The 17838-nt window shown below is 31.6% G+C and overlaps 1 protein-coding gene across 1 annotated transcript; it reads right to left on the reverse strand.

Moving 5' to 3' along the window:
• Positions 1 to 416: 416 nt before the first annotated feature.
• LOC112696061 (serine/threonine-protein kinase Nek6) lies at positions 417 to 7122 on the reverse strand. The gene is made up of 13 exons (XM_025748645.3): positions 5210 to 7122; positions 4743 to 4809; positions 4039 to 4104; positions 3870 to 3916; positions 3244 to 3289; positions 3076 to 3156; positions 2955 to 2997; positions 2816 to 2865; positions 2552 to 2633; positions 2416 to 2465; positions 2250 to 2323; positions 2018 to 2069; positions 417 to 1932 (listed from the first exon to the last, which is right to left on the reverse strand). Exons 1-13 carry the CDS (start codon positions 5332 to 5334, stop codon positions 733 to 735), a joined length of 1983 nt encoding a protein of 660 aa, XP_025604430.1. The 5' UTR covers positions 5335 to 7122; the 3' UTR covers positions 417 to 732.
• Between the last annotated feature and the right edge of the window lie 10716 nt (positions 7123 to 17838).

Raw genomic sequence — 17838 nt, forward strand, 5'->3', positions numbered from 1 at the left:
TGGTTAATTGTTCGTTGTTTTGATTGAATTTGAACTGATTTTGAAGCTAAATTTATGTTACTAAACATCCATCCATATGTAATAAGCAAAAATAGTAGGAATGGAAAGTAAGGGTGAAATAGTCAAAATACACTTATCAACAGTAAGAAACATTAAACCAGTTACTTCATCAACAAGTTATCGCCGCAAATCCGCGAAAAATCTCACATGCACCGTCCACGTCCTTGAGTTTGGCATGGGCTTCTATACCTTGACAGAGATTCCTGCTCGGGCTCCCGGACCGAGCAGCGAGGCCTTGGACACCTTTCCCCCTTGTTGGCTCCATGGTTGGTGCCTCTCTGTTGTCTCTTTTTAGCTTGTTCCAATGAGTATGTGTCTGAAGAGTAATATGCACTTAGAAAAATATGCTTAGAAACTTGTACAGAAACATTGGTGTATATACATTTGTTGAATGAAACATTGGAGGACAATCTGCACAAAATTTTCTTTCTTTGCTGAGTTTGCAGAACATTTTCTACCAGTCACAGTTTCAAAGTGCAGATCCCAGTAAACAAAAATAAATATTTCATTTACTATATTAACCAAGAAAACAATATGTGAGATGCCATCTTCCGGGCTACAATCTTCAATCAAGCAGCAGTCTCAAAGGATCAAACTCTTGAAATCTGGAGAAAAAAAATACATATTTTCTTACAATAATGTATAAATTAGTGGTAAGAGCCACTCATGGAACTAGCTTTCAGGATTAAACTTCTGTGCTGATATAAGGCTCTTTGTCAGCCATATTGCTGTTTCTCTGGATGAGACAGCTTCTTTTCCGAACGGTCTTAGCACAGCCGCAAGCTCTTCGAGCTTATCTTGCTTGAGTAGCTGAGCACATAACTCAAGCAGAGATTCAAGAGCCTCAGCCCTTTGCTGGGAAGGACTATCCAACTCTGACTTCGTTGTTTCGTCGCTGATTGTCGAAGTGCTTAACGAAATGCCATTCAGTGTCTGATCAACTGCATTGGCATTTTCATCTTTATGCATGGAGCATTCATCCTTGACTGGAGGAGTATCATTACTTTCAGATGACAAGTAGTTCAATTGTGAGCCTTCCTTCGATGCATCAGGATTTTCGATTTCCTTCAAGCTGGTTCCGGATTTGGTGTCACATTCAACCTTAACAGGATGCAGAATCGGCAACAACCTTTCCTCATCAATAGACTTATCTTTACCAGTGCTGCTGGTGCCTGCACTGGAAGTTGTTGATTTCATGGAGTCCACAAGTTTGGCATCTTCTCTCTGTGCTTCAGCACTGGAAGCCGATTTCCTTGAGTCTTCAAGTTTGGCATCTTCTCTATCTGCTTCAGCATTGTTAGCACCGTCATCCGAAAAAGCATCTTCAACTAGTGTTGTAACAGCATTTATGTCAATCCCTTCTAAGTTTTGAAGAAGTTCAGCAGCAAATTCATGATCTTGATGCACAGAATCTTGTGTACTCTTTGAAGTGATTTCAATATTTGCAGTTTCCTTTGCAGGCCTAGTTTTAAAGTCAGGGTCCCTACACACACTACAAATAGTTGATTCTGATGTTGTTGATCCATCTTTTGAGCCACTAATACTAGTAGAAGATTCCACTATATAGCTTGTAAGATCAACCATCCGGTTCTCGAGGTTGTCTTCTGCACTTGTTGAAGCTGTTAGCTCTCCCTCACTTGGAAGATTCCTCGGCTGTAAGTGTCCATTTCCCTCAATCGGATGAATCCTTTCCAAATAATTTGGTGATGTTGTGTCTTTGTCCCTCTGGTCCTTGCCACCACTAGATTTTTTAGATCTTTTTGTTTTATCCTTTGAGTTAACTATGGGGTATACTGGAAGAAAATTGGATGATGCGTTTTGACAGCGGAGAACATAAGGCTGTAAAAGAGGATGGCGTAACAATTCGGCAGCCTGGTAACAAAGAAGCAAAATCAGAATAAAATCACTGGTTCCATCCAAATTATAACACAAGACTAGCTTTAAAGATGAAACTCACTGTTGGTCTATGTTCTGGGTTTTTCCTCAGCATGCTCTTAATAAGTTGTTTCCTGTTGCATGCAAGTCGGCTTTCAAATGTTATCATTATAATGAAAAGGCTTGCTTGGCTTGAATGATTTCATATTCTCTTTAATGAAAAATATTTAAATAATTGATCAAAAGTGCATGATATTAATTATCATTACAAGTTACAACAGTGTGACTGATACTGGTTTGAAGTAGTTACTTACAGTGTGGAAGAATAAATAATTGGCAATGGAGAAATGGAGGATCTGTTAATTTTATTAATAAGTCCAGCCATGTCCTGTTTCATTCATTTAATCTCAAGTGTCATATTATTGGAGACTACATTTCGACTAATAAAATTAAATTCAAGTAGACAGTTCAAGTGCTTACCGGAGCACGAAATGCTGGTTGGTGTCCAGCAATCTCAAACATGCAGCAACCTTTATATAAAAAGATGTATCATTCTTAGAGAAGGTCAGATATCATACGGCTTTGTCAATAAGAATAAGGCGTCCATGATCCTTACCGAGCGACCACATGTCAGATTTATAACCATAAGGTATATCAGCTAGAAGCTCAGGGCACATATAATTTGGAGTTCCAACAATCTACGAAACGATATAAGAAGGGCTCAATTGATAAACAGACATCACTTCAGCAGATTTAGTAAAGCATCTTTAACATTGGTTAACAAACTTAAAGCATATTAGGCTAAAAAGCATAAAGAACAAGCAAGTTTCTAGAGGAAGGCATTAGAGAAATGTGAAAACATTAAACATATAAACAATACCGAGGAAGCAAGATCTTCTGGATTAAGCCGTTTCGCAAGACCAAAGTCACCTGTATGATCCATGCAATATAAATACATTTATTTGGACAACATAGTAAAAGCCAAAAGTTATGAGCTTTTAAGGGATCAAGCTTCATACCAAGCCGAATGTTATTGTCTTTTGTGAGGAATATGTTGGAACACTGAAACCAGGAGGAGTTGCATTAATGTAAACATCAGATGACAAATTTCTTTAATCGGGATAAGGGAAGAAATGATACCTTAAGATCTCTATGGATCACACGATTAGAGTGCAAGTAGTCCACAGCTATCAACAATTGAGTGAGCCATTTGCAGACCTTCTGTAGGAGAGCATTCAAGACCAGAGTGGGTAAGGAATATCCAGATAAGGTAACACTAAGGAATAGTATATTAACTTAATTAAATACCTCCTCAGGGAAAAATGATCCGCGCGATTTCTTTATGTACTCAGCCCTGCTCCACAAAGAATGCAGTGGTCCATTATTAGGACTTAGTCACTATTGATGTTTCACCTATCTTTCAAAATATATTAGACCAAAAAATTCTTTCAATATTATAGTGTGATTAAGATTGTCAATGTTGTGAACTTAAAATATAGATAGATTTGTTCTTAAGCTAGTTCTTGTTGAAAGTTCAGCATCAATCAACAGGGTTCATTTCCTAGATTAGGTTTTAAATCCTTCCTAACATCTCAACTTTTTAGGTCAAGAATTATGTTAATATTTAATCATAATCATGGAATTAGAATGACTAAGTCTAACACTCAATAGTCAATACTACTCACCTCCATTCCGGAATAACTAGATTCACTAAAGCATTTTGATCCCATGAAAAAAGTTCAGTCTAAAATTCAGTATAATTTCACTCAAACATAGTAGTTAGTCTAATGTTCACATTAGAAGTCTAGTATGCTTGCACCTGAAAGGATGTTCTAAGAGTTATTATGAAACCATTCTTGGATCCCTACTTAATCGCAAAAGCTTTTATGTTAATAATTTAAAATTTTAAATGTAGATATCACATCATTACTTACATGTCACCTCCTTCACAGTAGCCAGTAACAATGCATATATGGTCCTCCTACAAATCATAAATAAAAATATTAGAAACAAGTCCGTTTGAAGATAAACATCAGAAACAAGTTGTGCACGATATCAATAAATCTTCAAACTTAATATTTCATCTGTATAAAGTGTTCCTACCTTCTCCACCCAAGCATCTTTGTATTCCACAATATATGGGTTATTTAGTTTTGCAATCAGATTCATCTGTAACATAACAATGGACTGTGTCATTTTTATGCAAGTAGACAAAAAGTATCACACAATTAGCTTAATACAATCTCTTAGGATAGAATCTGTTCATACTTATTAAGAATAAAGTCCTATGCTTATGGAAATACTATCTTAAAATGGCAATTGGCTCTAAACGAAAATGACATATCATATGGTGTTCAACGTTTCGTGAGCATAATGATAATACTCACGAAAAAAGTATTCTCTTCTCTTGAAGTTTGGTTAACTCTTTGAAAAATGATGAGCAGCAGAGCACCTACATAACTATATACTCAGATGACTGGTTCATGTGTAGCATTAGCAAGACATAAGCATAAAAAGCTATGGCATGTTCATAGACATTAATGAAGAGAAATATAGTGATACTAAGAAGCCCAAAAGAATATTTAAATTGGCATGACTTGTGTACATATCATCTAGCAAACACTTAAAAATTGTGGCTGTAAAGTATAAATAGATTGAATGATACTATTAAACAAAGGTATATTTGGAGAAAAAGAATTGTATGTGCAATTAATTAGGCAAATTAAGTTTAGAATCCATATTAAAATAAAATTATAACAAAAACAATTACATGTATGCATCAGGTGGAAAAGATTTGTTAGACCAACCTCTTGGTGTGCTGTAATTTTGAACTTCTCAGTTTGCTTTGCCAAGCGAATCTTTTTCAGCACATATCTACCAGCCATTGAAGAAACCATGAAAAAAAAATGGATAACAAATTGGACTTCACAACCTAACTGCTACTGAATTGGTACAGTTTCTCACATAATTCTAACAATTAAAAATACCAAAATCTGAAAATAGAAACAAGGGGGAGTTAAAAAAATGAAACTTTATTTTGGGTTGTCCATTATATAAATAAAAATCAATCTCCTTCCCTTCATGTTGCATGGTTTGGCAGTTCACATCATAGCTACAGGAAAAAACAACCGAACTCGAAGAAAAGATTGAATTTTTGTTCATGGGGTTGTCCAATTTTTCACTGAGAAAACGATCTTCATCCTTCTCTAAGTGTTCATACTGCATTGTTTGAAGAAAAACAAAAAGATAAACAGTGGCTTTTGTGTGTTCGCACCTCTTCTTCTCAGACTTGTGAAGAACCAGAAAAGCAGAACCAAATGCTCCTCTTCCAATTTGCTCTATCACCTCATAGTCTTCCATCTTCTTTGACTTTGACTCACTGTTGTTATCTGTCTCCATTGGAAGACTCCAGAAGCTAGAAGAAAAAACCAACCCAAAAAACAGCAGCTAGATCCTGATTTTGCTAAAGAGAGAAGAACCTAAAAAAAAAACTGAGTCTTCCTGCAAGAGTGTTATTCCCCTTTCCAAATGCTATAATTGAGGAACCACAACCGTTACCATGAAGGAGCATTAAATTGTGAAACAGAGAAGGGGTAAATATCCCATGAATGAGAATGAATGAAAGTTTTTTGGAGAGTAATGAATGGGGTTTCAGCAACCATGAAGAGGTTTCACATGAAACAATGAGTAAAGCTTACATTCCACAATTATGACACTAAACTACCCCCTGAAGAAGACTTAGTAGGAAAGAGAAAGAGAGAGAATAAGCACCACCACCAAGAAAATTGAGAGGTTGATGACTTGCCCAAAAGAAAGTAGAGAAAAGAAGAGAGAGAAAGATTGAAGGGTAGAACCGTAGAACTAGAATGTTTAAGGGCAAGAAAGTCAAGTAAAGTATGTTAACAAAGACAACATATGTCACATTTTGTTTTATATATAATATAAAATAATAATAGTGGTGAGTGTGTAATCAATAATCATAGCTGCCACCCCCACCACCCATTGGGGCATGAATCAATATAAAGGTTACATATTTGTAATGGGAAATCAAAAAAGAAAACCAAGGGGAAGAAAAAGGAAAAGTCTTTGCTTGCGTTTGCAGATTCATGAGGAGATCATTCACAACATGGAATGTTCCTACCACGCTCTGTTGTGATGTCACAGTACGTGTGTACCTTAATAAACCACAAAAATCACACAAAAATTTTCTAGTATTTGGTCTTTGGCCAATAGTTGACACTGTTTTTGTGTATGTTTTTATGATGCTCGTGTGGTATGCGTTGGCCAACTACCGGGGAATTGGTCCATGGACCATAGGGGCATCATTATAATTATTATGCTTCAATTTAACTTAACACCCCCAACATTCTTAGAAGAGGAAAAGGCTTTGTTTATTTTCTAGCCTTTTTTTTTGTATGTGGAGTAATTTGTTGACCAATGATAAAACTTAAATTTGACTCAGATTGAGAGATATGTAAAAAATCAAAATAAAAATTGTAGCATTTGTTTATGTTTTTTTATGCATTGTGTTATGATGATCAACTTTGGTGGTTGAAATGTAAGTTGTGAGCGGTGAAAATTTGTTACTGGTCAACTACCAGGTGGTTGTGGTTGTGTTACATGTCTGCATAATTTATGTTCTTGGTTTTAGCAATATGATTGTCATGATAATCATGTTCCTGTTCAATTTGGGCGATGTGGTGTCAAATCAAGAACCTAATGAGTTTTTTAGGTTTAAAAACCAACCAGCCAGATGGGGAAAGGTGCAATGTCATTGTAGTAGAAACTGTGGAGGATGATAAACCATGCTAAGGAACAGGACAATAAGATCAACAGAGGATAACAGAATAATCCAGCAAGGTTTAATTAACTCTTATATTGAGCAATCCTTTGAGTTAATCCTGAATGAAGTTATGTCAGATCTTTAAGGCTCATAAATTAGTAGTAACAGAGTTGACATGTCTTTTTTCAGAAATCAAGATAAATAAAATAGGAGGTCATCTTTCTCTGCTTCCAATAATTGCCTTTTTCCTCTTCAAGCTAAACACTTTCCCTCTCTTGCAAGCATGTCGTTGTTATCACTTATATTATCCATATAAGTGAGAGAGAGTATGAAGCTATTAAATTTGCTAGTTGCTAAGAGAGGCTTTAGTTATTATTCATGAATCTCATTGCTTCCAAATATTCAATATGGATAACAACTTCCAAGAGTACAAATGATATCAGGGACCCGATTAAATGCTCCTTACAATTTTTGGAGTATCGAAACTCCATAAACAAAATAAGTAATAAAGTTGTATTTTATTTGTTTTTATCATTATTATTTGCATTTATTTTTGTGTTGGGCTAATGGACTAGTATACTAAAAACAAATTAATTTGGGCTAGGAGTTTTTCATGATTTTGTGCGATAAAAAAAATCTGGGCCATTATTATTTTGATCTGATATTAGATTATTATAAAATTATAAAAAAAATAAAAAGACGAGTATTTTTTTAGAATTAATATGAAAAGATTAAAATATCATTTAAAAGTAACAGAAAATTTAATTTAATTTCAAAAAAATTAAAATAAATTTGTAATAAAATTTAAAAAGACAAAAATAGTAAAATGTTTTTTTAAGATTAGAGTTATTTAATTATTTTAAAAATTAAAAATTTATATTATATTTTAAAACGATAGAAGTACTCTTTTTAAAGAATAACATTAAAATTTAAAAGTCTAAAATATTTATTTAATATTAATGGTCTTTTCAAATACTTTAAAAATTAGAATTTGTCCTAAATATTAAAAAAATGAAAATATACTATTTAAAATTAATCTTAAAAAGATTAAAATATCCTTTTAAGATTATTGTTTTTTAATTAAATTATAATGTTAAAATTTAAATTTAATTTTAAAAAATTACGATACATTTTTAGATCATTTTAAAATGACAAAAATACTAGTTATATAATCAAGGCTGTTTTATTAATTTAAAAGAAGAAATTTGTATTTGGTTTTAATTAATAGATCCAAATACATTATTTAGTATTCATTTTAAGGTTAAATCACTTTGTCAGCTTTTATAATTTTACTAAATTTGTAGTTAAGTATTTATAGTTTAAAAGTTTTCAATTGATTTCTTACACTATTTTAAAATAGAATACCGGAACAATTAAAATAGAGACAAAAATTGAAGATAGTTTAAAAACATATCAAGAATAGAAGAATAGAAAATGATGAAGGACATATAACGTTGAACAAGACACCGGTGACAGTGGTAAATAGCAGTGATAGATTTGGTTAGAAGTGAAATTTGAAAAAGGGAGCTATGAGATAAAATAAATATAAAGAATTTTTTAATTTCAAACAGAAGAGGTAAAATAAATATAAAGAAAATAAGAGAAATTTTAATTGCAAAAAACTAATTTAAAAATAAAAATATATGGAGTATTAATTCATTAAATAATTAAAAACTTTATATACTGTTGATTCACCAAACTATTAGAGAGTATTATAAACGTAATTGTACTAAAAATAATATGAGTATATTAATTTTTTAATTTATAATTAATAATTTTAAATAATTATTTTTTTTAAATCGAATAAATATAATTAATCATATAAATATAATAATAGGAATACGTTTATTTTTATTAAATTAAATTAAGTTATTAATTAAATTATATTTATTTAAATTTTAATTTAAAAATTTTATAATTTTAAATTTTAAATTATGTGAACAAAATTATATTAAATAAAAATAAAAATATATTAGTAAGATCTACTGTAATGAGTTTATGAAATTCTAAAACAAAATAAATCTTAAAAGATAAAAATAAAAAAATTGTTATGGAAACAATAATTTTTAAATTTTATTTCAATAAACAAATTAACACTAATAAAACACTAATTTAAAAAAAATTGTTGCTCAATAAGTAAAGATGGGATATTAATATTTTATGATTATTTTATGATTTTTATTTAAAAGTATAATTTTATGTTAGTATTAATTTAAAAAAAAAATAATTTGTTGGCATTAATTGTTGGATGGTGTTATCAATATATAATAAAAACTCTATTAATAGAATATGTGTTAGAATACTGTGCCAAATACACATTACAATATTAATAATGTAAAGGAGTTTCAAAATTCCAAACATTTAGAGAGTATTGTAACATCCACCATAATATCATGGCCATTCTCATAATTGTTCATTGTTTATAAGTATAGAATGAGAAAGAAATTTAATTTTGATTCTTTAAGAAGGCCAAAAAAATTATGTGGGGCCACAATGCGTGATTGTTAAAAATATTATCATTTTTGTGATTTTACGAAAGTATAGGAATTTTTATAAAAACAGAAAGAATATTTTGCAATTTTATAGAAATTTCAGGATGTAATCTTTGAGTGAAGTATCGTTTTTGTCCTCAACGTTTGGGGTAAGTCCTAAAATTGTCTCTAACGTTTCAATCGTCCTCCCTAATATTTTAAAACCGACTCAATGTTGTCCTGCTGGTAGGGATCCGTTAACGGAATTGACGGCAGAATAAAATTGAGACGATTTTGAAACGTTAGGGACTTAAATAGGATGAAAACGTTGGGGACAAAAATGATATATAGAAATAAATTTTAATTTTATCCTTTAATAATATCAATTTTTTTACTATACATAGTATTCAATTATTTTTTAATCACATCTAAGTAAATTACACTTAATCATATTACTTTCATTTTAAATAAATTAATTTTTTTATATAATTTTACTCTTAAAGATTTTTAGTTATTATGAAATGTTTGTAAAATGACTAGTATATAAATCTGTAGAACAGAAAAAAATAATATATATATATATAATAAAATATAAATGATACCTTTTATCTCTAATGTATCAAAATTCTTTAAAATTATAAAAAAATAAATTTATTTAAAATGAAAGTAATGTGATTAAGTGTAATTTATTTAGATGTAATTAAAAAATAATTGAATACTATGTATAGTAAAAAATTAATATTATTGAAAGATAAAATTAAATTAAAATTTATTTTTATATATCATTTTTGTTCCTAATGTTTTTGTTCTATTTAAGTCCCTAACATTTTAAAATAGTCTCAATTTTGTTCTGCAGTCAATTCTGTTAACGAATTCTTAACGGCAAGACAACATTGAGTCAATTTTAAAACCTTAGGCACTTAAATAGGACAATTGAAACATTAAAAGCAACTTTAGAATTTACCCCAAACATTAAAGACAAAAACGATGTTTTATTATAATTTTAATTATTTTTATTTTTATTTTTTTTTAAATTCAAAAATCACATGTTACAAATTTATTATTTTATATTATATATTTTTTTTTAAAATAGCTGGATGTATTTTGACCAGCCCAATAAATCATTTGTTCCGATTTAACCATATGAAATCTCTCTTGACCAAAATAAAAGAAAAACCATATGAAATCTCTTGTTGAGTATTTCTCTCTCTCCCCCAATTTTTTTTTATATTATTCATTTACTCTTTGTATCATATAGATTTAGGACACTTTACGTATATAAATTAAATGAACGAATTATTTATTCAAATGCAACAATATAAATTTTATTATTTATGTGTCTTGAAATAAGTTTATGTAATTCGTAGAATTTTTTCATGTTTTATAAATTATATATAAACTGTGAAAGTCTCCCACAATTTATGAAAAAATTAAATTATAGAGAAATTGTGGTTCCTGCCACGGATTATGAAGAAGGAAGCTTGAGCATAAATCGTGCCCGCCTCTTACGGTTTATGAAGAGATCGTATTAAACAAAAACTTCTGACCCTACAATGGTTTATGAACAAGAGACAAGCACACATTAACTGTTATAAATTTGTGTCAAAATTTTGTGCATGTTATATATGTACCTTAGTTATATAATATCTTAAATGTAAAAAATATAGAATTATATATTTGTTGGTGGTATCTTTAGGAATGTAAAACAAAAATACATAAGAGAGGAGAGCTATTAATACTTTTATTATAGTGATTTGTTTGGAGATTATTATTATTATTATTATTATTATTATTATTATTATTATTATTATTGTTAGAAAAAATATAAAACAAAGATAAAAAATAAAAAATGTGAAATTTTAATTATGGATAAAGAATTTATATGCTAAAGCTGTATGTTTATATTTTTTTATATTATAGTTAATCATATTAATATTGCAAGTATGATGAGAAGTACATGATATCATCATACTTGCAATATTAATATGATTAACTATAATATAAAAAATAGTATAAACATACAGCTTGAGCATATATATTTTTTATTTTTTTTTATAATTAAAATTTTATATACTCCTTATTATACTTGCAATATTAATATGATTAAATATAATATAAAAAAATTAATATAAACATACAGCTTGAATATATATTCTTTATTCATCGTTGAAATTTTACATTTTTTATTTCTTATCTTTGTTTTATATTTTCTCTAACAATAATAATAATAACAATAATAATAATAATAATAATCTCCAAACAAATTACTATAATAAAAGTGCTAATAGCTCCCCTCTCTTATTTATTTTCATTTTACAATCTTAAAAAATACCGCCAACAAATATGTAATCCTATATTTTTTACATCCACCATGACAGGGAACCACGGTTTTCTTATAATTTGATTCTTTCATAAATCGTGGGAGGCTTTTTATATACAATTTATAAAACGTGTGAGAATTTTACGGATTATATAAACTTGTTTCAGGACACATAAATAATAAAATTTGTATTGTTATATTTGGATAAACAATTCGTCCATTCAATTTATATACGTAAATTGTCCATAGATTTATGTTGCGTATATATTAAAATTAAATATTAAAATTAATTATTAATATAAAATATATATTAAAATATAAATTTATATTCAAAATAAATTAAATAATACTTATAATTATATATAAGTATATTAGTAACTGAGTTGATATATAAATAAAATTTTGTATTACATATGTGCATTTTACTCATACTTTGTGCATATAGAAATTACTTTTGGCTATTAGAAATTTAGAACCAGTTTTTATTTTGTGAATATTTTTTATAGCAGATGAATTTTTTACAGAATACTAAAATTGTCTGTCTCGCAATCTTCTATATTTAAGTCATAATTTTAGAAACTCCATCATTTGATTTAAAAAAAAAAAAAAAACCATCTCGACATCATATAAAAATTATAAATATTAAAGACCTGCAAAAAATACATCGTTATAACTTTACACAACTCTACAAAGTAGAAACCAAGAGTTACCAAAACACCGTTACTCTTCTTGCCATGTTCCAACTTCCAACTATTAACTCTCCCTCCTAACCAAAATGAAAAAAAAAAAAAGTCAAAAAACAAATAACCATTGCCCTTGCAAAAGCAACCATGTAATGTCACTCTCAGCAGTGATAGTTCTTGTATCTTATTTATAAAATGAAAAACCTTAGACCTCTGAATTTCCGAATGCTCGAGACAGTTTTGATAGGTGATATGAAGAACAATAGTATGCTAACTGCTAATTACAACTGTCTTTTTCTGAAAGTTAATTAAAAAAAATAAAAGTAAAATATAGTTTTTGTTCCACAAAAATTTTAAAAATATCTCTAAGTTTTATTTTATTTTAAATTTAGTTTAAAAGTTTTTGATTTGTATTGAATATATCCCTGACGACTAATTTTTCAAAAAATTTAAAATCGATTTAACAACAATTTTATAAGAACAACTCTCAACGTAAGCAAATCAAGTATAATTTTTATATATTATTGTTAGATTGGTCTTAAATTTTTTGAAAATTTAGCCGTTGAAGGTATATTTGATGTAAATTGAAAACTTTTAGGACAAAATTGAAACAAAATAAAATTTATGGATGCTTTTGAAACTTTTGCCAAACTTTAGGATAAAAAATATACTTTACCAAAAAAATAACGATTTTGTTAAGTAGACAATAACTTTCATAAACAATGTGAACAATGAACTTTAAAATTGGCCCAATAAAATAAAAACACACTATACTCCTACAAAAATCACGGAAATTACAAGTGAAGAAGGGAGGTTAATATATGTATAACGAGGAACGGATTCATGTTGAAAGGAGTGGGGGCAAGTGCCCCAGTAGAATTTAAAAATTTGTTAATTAATACATAGTAAAAAATTTATTTGTCTCCATTATATAATCAAATTTGGCCCCACTATAAGTGAATTTCACTTATTAATTTCAATGATAAAAAAATAAATAACAATTCAAAATTCAAATGAATTTGTTACAATAACATTTAAAGAAAAAAGAGTAAAATAATTATAGATTTGTTATTTTATAATTGTGACTAATAAATAAATTTAAAATTTGAAAAATATGTTTGTATACTCAGTGAATAGTACTGTTATGCTGTGTATATATATTATATATATTTGATTATTTTTTAAAATAGAGGTAACTACTAATTTGATATATAAAAAATTTAGACGCAGACAAAATAATCGTTAAATAATTTAAAAATTGTGATAAAAATAACTAATAAATATTATATTTATTAAAAGTGACAAAAAAATCTTTTAATATTTAACAAATAATATATCCATTTAATCTAAATATTTAATAATCAATAGAATTCAGTCTAATATTTTATTAAATTTATTTCAAATTAAATAAATTATCTTATTAAACTAATTTTAATATTAAATTAAAAATGACTAATAAAAATATTAATCTTATATTAACTATTAAATAAAAATGGTTAAATAAAGAAATATAATAATAATAATAATAATAATAATAATAATAATAATAATAATAATAATAATAATAATAATAAATAATAATAAATCAAAATAATACTATTTATTCATTAATGTTTTTTTTAAGTTAACTTTAATTTTTTCTGGATAACATCAGTTGAAAAAAAAAATTTAAATATGAATATTATAAAGAATCGATTTCGTAATCGTATGAGAGATAAATTTTTAAATAATTATTTAACGACATATATAAAAAGAAAGACATTTGATTGTATTGACAATGAAAAGATTATTTAATCTTTTTAAAATATAAAACCTAAAAAATTGAAATTTTAAATTATATATTATTATTTAAATTATTATTTTAATATTTTAATTTATTGATTAGATAATTTAAAGACTAATTATATTTTATAATAACAAAGTATAATTATAAAAATTATTATCATATTATGTATATTTTGCTCCCGCTTACAAAATTTTCTGGATCCGTCACTGTGTATAACTGCATTGTTCACTAAATTTATTGTCTCCCTATATTTTTTCAAAAAAATAATACTACACATCCAACTATCCAAGTGTTTTTATTAATTAAATTTAATTAAGTTGGTCTAATATCAATAAAAATTAATTATAAATAACATTACTCAAAGTCTTATTGTTTAATTTTATTGTATTTAATTTATAAAAAGATTTAAATGTATAACATTACTCTTAAAAAAAATCATATCAGATAGCCTTTAATAATCACCTCCTCACCAAAAACCTACACATGCAAACAATGAGTTACCACCTAACAAAATTGTACATCATCGTGAACCAACAACGGGGAACAAGCAAGCAACTGTTGTAGAATCAACGTTGATACACAAAATTGTATATCAAACATAATAATAGCTAACCTATTTGTTCATACCCTGGCCCAATATCAAAGGCCCAGGTCCAAATAAAAGGCCTAATCTGAAGGATTAAGCCTAGCTAAGTACCGACCTTCTCGTAAGAAGTCGGTATCAGCCACGAATTGCTCTAAAGAAGTCGGACATGAGATTAGCTGGCAGGTAAACACTCATTCAAATGAGTAACCGCCCCTGAAATCTCTCTAACCGCTTCATAAAGCCATATCTTAACCTCCCCAAGATAATGGGGCGGTTAACACCCTAAAGATACGACACTACTCCAACGGTGGTTATTGGCTCACCACTATAAATACACTGACACCCCTCAGGTATCTCTAAGCCCAATACTCTCTAGACCTGCTCACACTCTTGCTAACTTAGGCATCGGAGTGTCTTTGCAGGTACCACCCCCCATTCACTTACGAACACAAGTCGGACGGAGTCTCCCGAGTTGCATACTCACACGGAAACCTCCTCCTTCACACATTTGGGCCAGCCAACGCCATCCATTCAGACAATCTACGGTTACCCACTGTAACATTGGCGCCGTTGCCGGGGACCCGAGAGATCATCCATTGATGGCGGACAGATCCCACGAAGAAGGCCATGTGGAAACAGATTCCGAACAAGAGAATCTGGACACGGGTAATAACGATGTGGACCTAGCCCTACACCAGGAAGTTAACAATCAACATAGAGAGGGTACCTCAGGGGTAAAAAACCCGAAGGTAAATTCCTCAGACGGGCGCGAATCAGAAAAAGGCGGACCATCCCACGTGGCTGAACTAATGGGGTTAGTCCACAGCCGCCTGGAACAATTAGAACAAGAGCGGGAGAGGCAAAAGGAAACTGAAAAGTACCTCAAAGAGGAGATGGAACGGCGAAAAGAGTTAGAAAGAAAACTCTTAAAGCTAGAATCTTCCCTCAAGAGTCACAACTCCCGCGACGAACAAGAAGAACAACTCTCGGGTGGAGAGGATCCTTTCAGCGAGGACATAATGAGGGCAAAAGTTCCGAGAAACTTCAAAAGTCCGGACATGGACCTCTACGATGGAACCACGGATCCTAAGCATCATCTGAGCAACTTCAAAAGTCGGATGTACCTAGCTGATGCCTCCGACGCGACGCGATGCAAAGCTTTCCCGACCACTTTGTCGAAAGCAGCGATGAAGTGGTTCGATAGCCTTCCCCCGAGATCGATCACCAGCTTTGAAGACCTCTCAAGGAAGTTTTTGATGAGGTTCTCAATTCAGAAAGACAAGGTAAAACATGCACCGAGCCTCCTGAGAATAAAACAGGAGGTCGGAGAGTCTTTACGAGCCTACATGGAAAGGTTCAACAAAGCATGTTTGGAGATCCAAGACCTGCCCACAGAGGCAGTCATAATGGGGCTAGTCAATGGGCTCAGAGAAGGTCCCTTCTCACAGTCCATATCTAAAAGACACCCCGTTTCTCTAAGTGATGTACAAGAAAGAGCTGAAAAGTACATCAATATGGAGGAAAATGCCAAATTAAGGGACCGGAGTTGGCGACCTGGACCCCCTCCCTCAACTAAAGAGAAGGAAAGGGAAGCCAGGAAAAAGGAAGAACTCGGTCTCGAGAGGCCAAGAAAATATCACTCTTATACTCCCCTGAAAGTTTATATAGTGGATGTATACAGAGAGATTTGCAACACTGAAAGACTGCCACCCCCTAGACCCATTAAAAATAAAAAAGGGGGGAGCCGTAGCGATTACTGCGAGTACCATAAAATATATGGTCACTCCACAAACGACTGCTACGACCTCAAGAATGTGATAGAAAAGCTGGCTAGAGAAGGTCGGCTTGATAGATATCTCATAGAGAGGTCGGACAGCCATGGAAAGAGAAAGCGAGAGGATATGGATAGAAGAGACCCACCGCCGCAGACTCCAGAGAGGCATATCCATATGATCTCAGGAGGATTTGCGGGAGGGGGGCTTACTAAATCCTCTCGCAAAAGACATCTCAAAAGAGTCTACCAAGTCGGGGAAGAATCACCCGACCTCCCTACTATTTCGTTCACAAAAGAAGATGGGCAAGGAATAATCCCTGGGCACGACGATCCAGTGGTAAACTATGATCCTAGCCAATGCCCATCTCCACAGAACCCTAGTAGACCAAGGAAGCTCGGCAGACATCCTTTTCAAGCCCGCTTTCGACAAGCTAGGGTTAGATGAGAAAGAGTTAAGAGCCTATCCCGACACCCTATATGGATTAGGGGACACGCCAATAAAACCACTAGGATTTTTGCCCCTTCACACCACTTTCGGAAAAGGGGAAAAATCAAAGACTCTGAGTATAGACTTCATAGTCATTGATGAGGGGTCAGCTTATAATGCCTTAATCGGCAGAACTACCCTTAATCGGCTCGGAGCAGTGGTATCCACTCCCCACCTCTGCATGAAATTCCCGACCTCAGCGGGAATAGCAACGGTGAGGGGAGATCAAAAATTGGCGAGAAAATGTTACAACGAAAGCCTAAATCTGAGAGGAAAGGGCAGAGAAGTTCACACAATAGAGCTCGGTGGCGCAAGGGCCAGAGAAGAGCTGCGACCACAACCGGGAGGAAAGACCGAGGAGATACAGATTGGTAAAGAAGAAGGAAAAAATACTTACATAGGAGCCAACCTAGGGGAAACTCTAAAACAAGGGCTGGCTGAGCTCCTAAGAGATAATTCCGACCTCTTCGCCTGGAAGGCCTCTGACATGCCTGGGATTGATCCCGAGCTCATGTCCCACAAACTCTCGGTCTATCCAGGGTCCCGACCTGTACAACAAAGAAGACGCAAGCTCGGCACGGAACGAGCCCTAATAGTAGAAGAGCAAGTACAGGCGCTCCTGGAAGCCGGCTTTATTAGAGAGGTCAAGTACCCAACATGGCTAGCCAATGTAGTGCTAGTCAAAAAACAGAATGGTAAATGGAGAATGTGCGTCGACTATACCGACTTAAATAAGGCATGTCCTAAGGACCCTTATCCCCTACCAAGTATTGATACCCTAGTGGACTCTAGCTCGGGGTACCAATACTTGTCATTCATGGACGCCTACTCGGGATATAATCAAATCCCGATGTATGAGCCCGACCAGGAGAAAACATCATTCATCACACCCAGAGCCAACTATTGCTACGTGGTCATGCCATTCGGATTAAAGAATGCAGGAGCCACATATCAAAGGTTGATGAATAAAGTGTTTCCCCCCCCCCACCTGGGGAGCCTAATGGAAGTATACG

This window comes from Arachis hypogaea, chromosome 6 (assembly GCF_003086295.3).
Source record: "Arachis hypogaea cultivar Tifrunner chromosome 6, arahy.Tifrunner.gnm2.J5K5, whole genome shotgun sequence".
NCBI lineage: Eukaryota > Viridiplantae > Streptophyta > Magnoliopsida > Fabales > Fabaceae > Arachis > Arachis hypogaea.

Coding starts and splice junctions, on each gene's coding strand:
- LOC112696061 (XM_025748645.3), bottom strand. CDS start 5,334: ATGGAGACAGATAACAACAGTGAGTCAAAGTCAAAGAAGATGGAAGAC. Junction 4,810..5,209: donor CACAAGTCTGAGAAGAAGAG/GTGCGAACACAC, acceptor AATGGCTGGTAG/ATATGTGCTGAAAAAGATTC. Junction 2,070..2,249: donor ATTATTTATTCTTCCACACT/GTAAGTAACTAC, acceptor TGCATGCAACAG/GAAACAACTTATTAAGAGCA.